General features: G+C 49.1%; 1 protein-coding gene across 1 annotated transcript in view; it reads left to right on the plus strand.

The window, feature by feature from the left end:
- Window positions 1–779: 779 nt before the first annotated feature.
- LOC149364882 (EF-hand domain-containing protein D2-like) overlaps window positions 780–12,043 on the plus strand; it is a 60,644-nt gene continuing 49,380 nt past the window's right edge. The window contains exon 1 of the mRNA XM_089574850.1: window positions 780–1,084. Coding sequence (XP_089430976.1) covers window positions 939–1,084 — 146 coding nt within the window. The 5' untranslated portion in view covers window positions 780–938. The remainder of the gene's footprint in view (window positions 1,085–12,043) is intronic.

The raw sequence follows: 12,043 nt of genomic DNA on the forward strand, positions 1-12,043 counted from the left end.
ATTGGTAGATTTATTTTCTTTAATTGCTTAATTAATACATTATATTATTATTGTTATTATTTGCCTGCAGGAATAAAGTACTGGTAGTCTATTAGAACCTTGCTGACTTTTAGGAATTTGCTGTTTAATGCTCTGGGTTTAAAAATCCGCATGCAGTCTGTGCACGAATTTTTAAAAGCTGAATGACAAAACAGACTATAGCTTATCCTCAGTCTGGCAGCCTTCAGCAATGCTTGCACCGCTTATAACTATCAAAAATAGTTCGTTCCCGAAGCACCGTGGTCTGTCGAAGCTTCACGTTGATTTGTATACCATGAAATTTACAAAAAGCCTACAAAAATGCCCAATTACTGCCTCGGGTGTCGACACCTGACGAGGTCTTGCGCTGCCCTCCTACAGCCCCGTACTGTGACGCACCTCTCGAGCGTTGCTTGCCTGCACATAACGCATAACGTTCGTCTTATCGTGGCGTACGCGTTTGGTCAGCGCTCGCGCGGTGAGAGAGAAACGGGAGGGAGGGAGGCGCGGAAACGAGGAAGCAGACCTGCTGACGTCGGCTGCGGTGCCGTGGAGCGCTCGTGGTGACTCGTTTCGCTTGAGAGCGACGTGTTTTAAAACCTAGCGGGATATCTCTCCCCTCCTCCGAGCGAGAGTTCCGAGCAGCGATCGAGCGCTGGAAGGAGGAGGAGGCGTGCCTAGCTTATCTCTCTCCCTCTTGCTCCGCTCCTAGAAAGAGAGAGAGAGTGCGAAGGGGGGAGTGAGGAAGAAAAGTGCTCGCCGCGTGCGGCCAGGCGCCAGTGTAGCAGCGCGCATCTTCGGACCCGCGGTAAGCGCTTCGCCGCACGCTCTCTGGACGCAGCACGCGCGAGCAGGCGACGAACAGACAGGCGTCGGCAGTAGTCGGTGGCGTATACAGTGTGCAGCGAACTTCGTCAGCCATGGCCGAGGAAGAGCTCTCGGAGAAGTTTGCCCGCCGTGAGGCGATCGAGAGGGGCGAGATCAAGGAGAAAGTGAGCGAAGGATTCAACCCTTACATCGAGTTCTCGCGCAAGGAGATCAAGGAGTACGAGAAGCACTTCAAGAAGTGAGTACTGTGTAAAACCCACGGAATCGCGGTGGTCCAAGTGCAACTCGCTTCTAAGTAGGAAATAGGCAGACTTGCTTCCTTTTTTTTTTTTTTTTTGGCGGGTACGTGTAACTACAAAAATTTCCACGTCCCGTCCAGAACCTGATGTTTTAAGCTACTAAGAGCTCCAGAAATGCTCTGCTGTAGCAACAGAGATTCCGTGCGCACATAGGGGCTGTCGAATGAAAATAAATGTGCAACGATGAGGTCTTGCTGTTTAACGAGTACGTAGTACGTGTCCGCAAACGTTTTATGGGGGGAAGGCACGCACAGATTGCATACGTTCTCAATTTCCTTTGCCATCCGCTGGAAAGCGATGGTTTCCTGTCAAACGGTTTCCCGTCAGCTGCACGCTTTATAAACAGCACGCACGTGAGGCCGGTCGCGTGAGGAGTCCAGTTTCGGTTTCGGCCAGGCGCGCACTTCCGCGCGCATTTCGGGCACGAACCGCGCTTCGCGCCAGTGGAGCATATGAGGCACACTTCTACAACGGACGAAAAGGAAAGGAGAAAGAACACCTAGATGCGCGGTTTTAAAACGATGCACAGGCAGCGCCAACGTGACGGCTAGGAAGAGTGCATGCTTAGATTTAACAGCCTATAAAGTGGCCGTCCGTTATTAGGCAGGCATGGCCGCTTTAGAGTTGGGAAGTGGACCGTGTATAGGGCCCCATAAGTTTGCTGATACGCGCTGAAATAATGCGAGCATTAGATTTTACCGTTCCAATTTTTTATTATTTAGCATTAGCGAGCTGAATGCCAGCGGAATGCGGAATGCCCACAGCGCCATTAGTGGTACATGCACGAGGACAAACTTGATGCTGCGTAGAAACATCTTTTCTCCATTTTTGTTCGCATGCAACATCTTGTATGTAGGTACGGTTAATGAGCAGATTTAAGATGAACGTCTCAATTTAGGCTGCAAAAAGTGAAAAATAGGCGTTGTGTGCTTTTTTCTCAAAACTTTTTGACTCAAAAATACTAGGCACAGCAAGCCGAATTCCGATAGACGCGTGCTTGGTTAATCCGCACCAACCTAACAGACGCCATATCTCTAAGTCGGCGACCATGGTACAAATCATTAGTCTAGGTGACTGTCGTGGTTTGGTGGTGGTCCTGAGTTCGGTCCCCGACGAGGACGAGTTTTTCTTCGACGGCGAACGGCTTGGGAAGGCGGTATCCAGTTTTCCTTTTGTAGAAGGCGCGCAGGCATCGTAGGCGGTAAGTATATATATCGCTTCCTCGTAAGAGAAGAAAAACAGGAAAGAAAGCGATCCTTGAAAGTGCTTGACGAACGTTTCGTTACATACCGTGACATAGGTGTGCGTACTCGTGGCCGTTCTTAAGAGAAGCGAAGCCAGAGATGCCCGCACGATCTCTACTCTTCTGCCGGCGGTGCTTGCGCAACATGCATTTGATTACGAGTGGCTGTTATGCGAGATCGTGATCCGGGTTCCAATGTTTTCTTCGTGCGTCACTTGCGTCTCACAGGAAAAACACACGCCCAGCTTGTTAAAGGCGCTTCGTTTCTATGCTGAGTGTATATCTGCGGGGGTGTTCCCATCAGGGGCGAAATATAGCGCTGATTCGACGCGTCGGGAGGCTTTGTGAGTAATCAGGCACTCCCTGCGAGTGAGGCACACGTCGCAGCTGCTGAATGGACTATCCGCCAGACGCGGAGCCGTGATTGCCGCTCTTGCGGACGTACAGCCTTTGTCAAAAGTTCGTGGGCCAGCGGATTTGCTTCTACGATGTGTAGTGGGGGTCCTGTAGCATTCTTGGAAGTCCTACCATTGGATCAGAAATCTTAACTTCAGGAGATCTTGATAACTAAGGATGTATTACAAGCCGCACGCTGTGGTTCTCCCTGGGCTATAAAAAGTTTGACAAAAGCGGCACACACTCAATGAGAATCAGTTTGAAGACCACCGCGCCAGCGTCGACCGATAGTCTACAGACTGCTAAGTTGACCAATCAACGCAACAGCTTCAGTTCTGATTACTGAGCGCCGCCATGTTTCTCCGTCCCGACACATGTTTTCGCGGGCTTTCATCTGCGGCTTTCATGATGCAGCGTGTTGCGGTACAGTCTTGCAGTAGGCTGGGTGACTAGCGAACTTGGCCCGCTTGCCTGACTGCACGGACGCGAGTTGGGCATTGCGTGGCGCGATCGAATCATAATCGGTTTGTTGTCTCTCATTATAGCGCAACTATTGGGCTGCGAGGGAGCGCTTTCTCGTTCAGTTTGGTCGGTGGTCGGATGAAAACATTCAAACTGATGCCTTTAGGAGACTCTATACGAATGGTCGCTATGCAAAAAGTGTCATGGCCGGCTGCCATATATCATTAAGGATAGCACCCTAACCGGTGCCCAATGGGCAATGGTGTCGTGTGGCACAGGCATAGAGAAGGATACCCTATATAGTGGAGGGTTCTGACTTAATTTCGACCCCATATATGGTCATTTAAGGTGCACTGACACATCGCGCAGTATATGGGTGTCTTTTGAGCTTCGCCTCCATCGAAATACTGTCGTGCTCAGCAGCCGAACGCCGTGACCACTGAGTGAGTCACCGAGGTAGACCCAATTGAGAAGGTCAACGCGCGGTCTCGGCCGTAATCAGCGCTTGCTGCTGCGTTGATTACATCACGCCCCCTCCGTCTCCCTCGCCAATACTCGCACCGCAGGTGATAACGGAAAAATTAAGGCAACAGACTTCCATATATAATTTCCTGAGTGCGCACCGAGGCGACGATTGTGTACACGTGCCTTTCATAGCTCAGAGGGGATATCACTCAGCGTGTGACCGATACTTTGACGCGCTTATCTGCCTGCGTGGATGCATTAGCGGTAGCTTTTGTCTAACCGATGAGTTTCTCACCATTGAACAAATAAGCTCGACTTCCGCGGTGATAAACTGAAATGTGAAGTCATCGGTCGTCGTCCGGCACAGAAAAATAGAGCGTTCGCCCAGCCTCTAGAGTTGTGCTGTTTTGTGGATGTTCATTCGCGCTCCCACATCTATAGCGTAATATTTATGTAGATAGCAACGTGTTCCTTAATTACCGCGTCACATGGTTTTGGAAAGCGACGATCATAAATTTCCAAACCCGCCGCGGTGGCTCAGTGGCTATGCTGCTCGGCTGTTGACCCGAAAGACGAGTTTTCGATCCAGGCCGCGGTGGTCACATTTCGATGGAGCCGAAATCTGGAGGCCCGTGTACTGTGCGATGTCAGCGCGAGAACCCTAGGTGGTAGAAATTATCCGGAGCCTTCCAATACGGCACCCCTCAGCCTGAGTCACTTTGGGACGTAAAACCCCATAAAGTAATAAATTTCTGGCAGTAACTTGACAGAGCTTACTACCAACCTGGCTTGATCCTGCTTTATCACGTTGGCCTGCGTACGCTCTTCCTTTCAAGGTACTTTATCGGCCAAACAGTAGCCATCTCGCTCGCTATAGTACTTGCAGCCGTGCTCGAGATGTGAATAGTATGCCGAGGCCATTCACAAGCAGTGCATTATGCAGTACTATTGTTACTATAGGCTATGCATGCTCTCGTATACAGTCGTCCACACACCTGTCTAGAGCGCTCGAGTGGCGCATCAGGGAGTACACTCGTGTGAGTCATGTCATTGACAAGTGGCCTGCTCGAAATATGACCTAATTATCATGCATGCGCATTCACATCGATCGTGTTTCATTCCCCACGTCTTTGAAAGCTGTTTCGGGGCCACCAGGCAGCGGTAGTTGTAAATGCACAACGGAACATGTCGCTCGTGCGCTCCACACAAGTGTGTGGACGACTGTGACTCTGGCTCAGTCAGCATGCGCGCTTGAAAACTGTGCGCACATCCGAGTCGTTTATGTGTATGTGCGCAAGCGGCGTATGTAGAGAAATGAAGCTACTTTAGCCGCGTGTTTTTTTTTTTCTTTTTACAACTGGCTCGGAGCTGCAGCTCCCTTCCAGCGCTCTGTTATCGGGCGGATGTTTGCGCAACCATCACAGCCGCGATGACACCCCCCCCCCCCCCCCCTTCATGACGCTGAAGAGCACCTTTATACCTGGTGCGGACGAAGGTATCGGCGGCCTGCCACACCTAGGATAGGGCGAGGGATCGAGCGAATACGTATCAGAAGGGGAACCTTTGTCCTTTTCGTGTGCTGGTGAGAAATCATTTGCCGATATGAGAGAGTATGTTCTTCTCAATGTGACTCCAGGAGCTGGCTTTTTCTAGCAAACCAGACACTTTATATCGGTATGATGCTGTTTCCTTTGTACGCGCCTCCATCCTCCATATTTGTTTTATTTCTTTACGCATATTGAACTATCCTCAAGAAGTCTGCGGCAGGGATTTGCATTCAATAAAATACATCACTGGTTTATAGTAAAAAAAAGGGGGGGGGGGGGGGGGGTCGGTAGCTTTAAATATAATGCTCAGCTATAACCAAGTCGAAAAGAAAAAGGCCACATAATGACCACAACAAGCTTTGTCATGCGCAGTACGTCGCATCGGTGAGCTGTGAGCAAAACGACTCATGTTTGTGGGAAGATGCAGGGAATTTGACGTTGGGTGGTTTACAAAGATATGTCATGTCTCTTATTTTATTCTTGTCACATTACTTCTCTTTATGGGTGCGAACAGCCTTCTAGTGCAATCCTTAAAGAGGCAGAATATGCAAAGCCCGGGATAATTTCCACCCCTGAATATATCGTATACGTACTGTTTGCAATATAGGAGACAGCGATTTTCACTTAATTTGCGAATAATAACAGGATGAGATTGAAATCCGGATTAAAATTTCTTCCTTCTATCGATGACTGCGTGAATTCCGTTGACACAGCGGAAACTCTCCTCTGCTAGCCATAAAAACTCCGTATTTCTTAGGTGAAAACGGTGGTGGAAATCTACCCCAGGTCTTCAGGAGTACTTTCTACTCCCATAGAGGGTTACCCTGTCACTTTTAGAAAGTGCACCAGAGTACTTCCTACTCCCATAAAGGGTAATTCGTGTTTATAGGATATAATTTTACGTACTCACTGCATTCCTGTGGAGTGTGACACGAAATGCGTCGAAACCGCGGTGCACCATGCTGTAATGTGAACAGTAAATACTTACCGGGTTCAACCATCATTATCGGGGTGTTACCTGCAGCAATTCCCGCCACGGCTAAGAAGTATACTCTGCCGATTATTTCAAGAGGGGTGCGTGTATGTAATGTGAACCGTGAATACTTACCGGGTTCAACCATCATTGTCGGGGTGTTACCTGCAGCAATTCTCGCCACGGCTAAGAAGTACTCTGCCGATTATTTCAAGAGGGGTGCACGTACTCCGCTTCGGCGGAAAGAACGGAGAGCGCACAAGATAACGGTCAAGAGGTTCGCTCTCAAACTCTGCCCACAGGGTCTGGGGCGATTTGTTGCGAACGCTGAACTCGAGCGGCTTCGTATCAAAAGCAAGCGCGCGTAAACCTGAAGCTACACCGTGTTCGGTGTCACAAATGGCTTGTTTTCCTGATCAGTCTCGTGCCGTATGCGGGGATTTCCTGAATAAAAAAAAAAACGGCCTGATCTGAGATCTACGGGGCATTCCGGCTTCAGTTTACCGAGTGTATAATTTTAGCAAGTGGAACAAACACGGAAAAAGTCAAACTTCCAGACTTATAAAGGGTGTGTGGGTAGCCTTCGTGGTTGCCGTTCTGGTCGCACTGAACTGATTGATAACACGCAGTTTTTACCTGCGACGACACAGAAGGGAATTTAAGAAGCTTTTTCGATTAAGCCATTAAATTAGCTAGTTGTTGAGTCACACTACTAAGGAATTTCTTTCCTCTTGTTATAAGTTCCGGGGACTTGCGCAATAGCGTCGTAATCATCATTACATGACTGCATCATTTCCTGCGTCTTCTTTGCAATTAACAAGCTTTGTCTCCGGTATTTATAACAAACGCAGTGCTAGAGCATTTGGAGCTCTTCTCACAAGGGACGGTTCTATATATTATACGAGTTTCAGCCATAAGTCGCGGTTGACTTTCGGCCCGCATTGCGCTAACCTTGCACGCTCTCTCGACCGATGTAGAGAATGCTGCACATTTGTGGGACTTGTGGGACGATAAGGCTTGGCCAAAAGGAAGATTAACGACTCGAGTAAGGACAGGCATCGGTGACAAGGGGGGACACGTCCGCACCACGTACACGGTGATGGAGACCAACAGATAACAAAAAAGAAATCGCTCTGAAAGAAGTATCAAAAGACAACTATAAAAAAGAAACCGGGAGCGCGCGCTGTCGTCAAATCCTCCCACTCCGACACCGCACGCAGACGACGCATTTCCTTCCCGCGCAGCGCGCGCGGCTAGCCGCCGGACGAAACGAAACACGGGGCAGGTGGATTTCTCCCAGACGCTCGCGTATTATGAAGCAGGGGGGAAAGGGAGCGACCTTGATTCCCGGGAACCCCCTCACCTCCTCCTCCGAGTCATCCGTCCGCTGATGGAAACCGGCGCGCGCTAGCTGCCGCCTTATTACGGAACACACACAGGGCCGCCGCCTTTTCTTCTTTGCCCCACCGACTGAGCTGCATTCGAGGCAGAGTGTTCGCGACCCGGCAGGCCGGTCGACGGCTGCTCTCAGCTGAGAAATGCCGCCGCCGTTATGAATGCCGCGGCGTGCGCCTCTTTCTCCGAACGAGCGTCGCCTCGGCGCACGGGCACGACGACTTCCACGCAGGCCGGGGCTGGAGACCGCATTCCGCCGGTCATCCCTGGATGCATGCGTCGCCGTCGTGGCCCCGATGCACGCGTGTGTGTGCGCGCGCGCCTATTCTCGGTCGGCAGCCGCCTGCGTCTTGGCGCCGTACGCAGGTGCATTGCTTTCTCGCTAAATACGTGCAGTGCTGCGGTAGCCGTAGTGAGCGTCAAACAATCGACTTTGGAGAATGTGCCTTCAATCAACGGCGCATTTTTTTTTTTCCTTAGAGCTCTGTCTTCCTTTTTCTTGTCGACCTGCTTCCGTCTATTCAGCTTACTTGAATTTCAGTACAATTGGGCAATTCAACAAGAAAGGAATTGGATTGATTCATTGGAAATGAATTCGTACTGAACCCAACTGAATCCTTCTATCAACCCACCTGAACTGACCTCAAACCATCCGATAGAGTCGAGCTGAACCCTGGGCCAACTGATTCATCTGAATTCAACAAAACGTCCGAATGTTATTTATAATATGTTGTATAATGCGCAAGTCGAAACAGACATCCCGCCTTTGAAGGTATACGCGTGCCACAGACTTCGTTCTGCGCACCGTGATTGGCTGGCGCCTGTGCAAACGGGCAAGTCAGGGTATGCGAAGGTGCGGTAACCGGCGCGACCTGCCAAAGCCAGCGCAGCTGTGCAACGGTTGCCGTATTGTGTTTTTGCCACGCTGCACGGATTTAGCGAACCGGCCTGCTGAAGGAAAGAGAAAGACTGGCTCATCGAAAATCTCCAAGAGGCTTTGTTTTTTCGCTCTCGGCGTTTCATCTATTGTCCCTGCTGTTACGTTAAGCCTGCGTTGTCGGGAACGGCTAGCCCCTCTCGAATCGGTGGCGAATACCGCATTGCTTAGTAAATTAAAGTGCTTGTTTTTATGTATTTCGTGCTTCTTTCTCTTTTTTTACTTTTACTATGAATCCTATTCTTTCCTTTTTTCATACTAAGCTCATCTCTAAGTTGTAAGCTATTATTTTGATTTTGAGACGATGAGACGTGCAATTTTTTTCCATTCTGCTTTCACGCCATGAGTACTCAAGTCATATCTTACTCGTCTCTGCCGCTTTCACTATTCCTCAAATCAAAAGCTACTGGAAGGCTCACCATGTCCTCTTTGACGCAGTGTAGTGCAACGTTGGTATAGTGTACCAGAACACGTCTAATCGTTTCCACTCTGCTTCCGCCTGCTACACATACATCATCTCCCTGTTCATACTCGCTTCTATACTGCCTGTTTATATAAAGGCGACCTGATCTGGCAACAAATAGAGGGCACTGCCTCTTGAATTACCGTACAGTATTTCCTACCGGATTTCGCTAAGATTTGTCTATTAGCTGGCGCCCTGCGGTACCCTTTGACGAACGCAGCGCGCCTGAACAACGCCTCAGCAGATTCGTGCTTGCGGGAGCGTAACGATTTTGAGGTTCACAGCTATTCTGTAGGTCACGCAAAATTTGGCCAGTTACGTCACTTTCGTTACGTAAATTTCCAGCAATCGGAGGAGGAAGACACGCTCCTTGTTCTCCGGGGGGAAAGAGCTGATGGCTTTTATTTTTCAAGTGAGCAACGGGAGCATGCCGGCGACGCCGTACTACTGGGTTCACACCGGCAGGCATCGGAAGAAAGGGCTACTTCTGAAAAAGGGGGCGGTATGGAAAAGTATTTATGGGCAGCTGTTGTGCATCGAAAGAGGTAAATGGAGAGTTCCATGCTCCGAGGCAGCGCGGCTTCTGCTTAAGGAGAAAGAGCGAAGAAATGATATGCTGCCGAGAAAACGCAGCAACGGCGACCATGTGAGCGTTCTTCTGACCGCGTAATAGCTCGGAGAACACGGAGAAACCGACAAGATCGCGCGCTGACGCGGCAGGTATAGCGTGCGCGAACTACCGCCGAGCCACTTAATATTCAGCTGACGCGAGAGGAACATCGATACCGAGGTGGCTGCGACGTGCGCCATTATTCTCCCCTAATCGATTCATCACGCGTTGTGGAGGAGACATTTAATCGAGTGCGCTGCTTTCGCCGCTCTATTTTATTGGAAAAAGAGGGAGCAGCTGGGCTAAACTGTCAAAACGAGTAGCGACGACCAAGCCGTGTGCACGTTATGGCAGACTAAAAAATAAAGAAAATGAGGGGGTTCGTAGTCAGCGGAAACAGAGTGAAGTGATTGGTGTTGGCAAATATGGCTAATAAGAGAAGGTTGAGTCAGCATCGCCTATGCAATAGGATGCCATCAAACCGCACGATCAGCGGGTTTTGCAGAACTAAGGCTTTCTATCACTCGTTTTTACCTCGAACAGCAGCAGAGTGGAATCACCTTCCCGCACCAACAGCAACCATAAAAAATTACCAGCTTTTCAAGAACGCCTTAGATAACGTTGTATGATTAGACACATCTGTAACTTTTTTGATAATAGCCCCATTTCGTTTATTGTATTGTTATTTTTTTTCCTGTAACCACTCCCCTCTGTAATGCCAATGACCCTGAGGGTATATGAAATAAATAAATAAATAAATAAATAAATAGTTGTGAAACAGGCGTAATGGGGAATAGCGAAACACCGGCATGGCGTGAGGTGCGCAGAAATGCCTGCCGTGGCAGTTTGTTCGCGACTCTTTCTTTCTTTCTTTCTTTCTTTCTTTCTTTCTTTCTTTCTTTCTTTCTTTCTTTCTTTCTTTCTTTCTTTCTTTCTTTCTTTCTTTCTTTCTTTCTTTCTTTCTTTCTTTCTTTCTCACTTTTTTCTTCTTACGTGCCTTCTTCCATTCCTTCCTTCCTTCCTTCCTTCCTTCCTTCCTTCCTTCCTTCCTTCGTCGTTCATTACAACCCGTCTTCCGGGTTTCTAACGGAGAAAAACGCAGCACCGCGCGTGGCAGCAGCAGCAGCCAACCACGCTGCGTGGGAGCCGCCATCGGGACTCATTCCGAAGCACTCGGATCGATGCGCGCTCCTCGCAGCCGCGGCCTCGCAACCCGCTGGAGGCGGCAGTACGACGACGGTGACCTTGTGTTCGAAAGCCGCGGTCGCGGCTCAGTTGCCGAGCGACGAAGGACGCACGCGGTCCCGACCGCGCGAGCTCCCTCGGGCTCGTTGGAAGGCGACGTCGCGGTTCAAGAAAGAGACTGAAATGCGTTGCTTGCTGCCTACTTTGTTTAGTTAGGGGAAAGTGCAGTTCCGCCGCAACTGCGAAGGAGCGACTTTGTCTTTTAGTCATCCATGATCCTTCTTGCATGAAACCTGACGCCCGCGTTTATTAGTATTCGTCTCTCCGTGCTGCTGTTCGGTGTGTGTAGCAAGTTGTTGTGTACATCAACTTGATTACAGCCATATTTGAGCCATGCGCAGCCGGTATTTTTTATTTTATTTTTAGATACTGCAGACCATACGAATACATGGCCCAGGCAGGAAGGGCATCTGTGACAAAATGGAAGTCCACACACAACAAGCATATGACATAAAGAAAATGCAGGCAAAAACATTCATAACGAGCGAAATACAATTAGCAACACAAGAATTGACGCTCCAATTCCTTAATAATGTCGCTTGCTCTGAAAGTGGGCGAAGGAGAGGAATTTCACTCATTTATTGTTCTGACAGAAAAAAAATCCGTTTTTAAAGGAGTTTGTTCTTGCGAAAATTGAAGCTAAGTGGTACGCGCTAAGTGGTACAGAGAGACAATTATTTCAAGTACACGCTTCGTCCATGTTCATGTCTTTCTGTACCACTTAGCGCGTTTTCCTCAGCATTAAACGCCAACTAGCCCCCACTCTTGCCTCGAAGCCAGAGAGTGAGGGTGTGTGCGCTATAGTCTCTTTGGTACAATGCTACTTTACGCAATCCGGCAAGTTCAGTTTCAAATGACCTGACAGGCAGTTCTTCAAAAATGCGAGCCGACTGAATTCTATACAAGTGCGCTTGGCTGCACCGCTTGGAGTGCATTCTTTCTGTCTGACCTCCGGACCTTTCTGTGCCCGTAGAAAGCGAAGCAATGATTCTTCTCTTTCTCTCTCTCTTCTCTTCTTTCTCTCTTCTTTTTTTAAAGCTGCAGCTTTTGTCCACTACGGCGCCCCTCATAGCCTGCCACTTTCAGACGTCAGACCCATTACACAAATTCACTAAAACAGCTGCGGGAATTTATGCTTTAATCTTGTAATCTTTTTCACTGG

Source organism: Amblyomma mixtum, chromosome 2 (assembly GCF_055824585.1).
Source record: "Amblyomma mixtum isolate Tamu chromosome 2, ASM5582458v1, whole genome shotgun sequence".
NCBI classification, from domain to species: Eukaryota; Metazoa; Arthropoda; class Arachnida; order Ixodida; family Ixodidae; genus Amblyomma; species Amblyomma mixtum.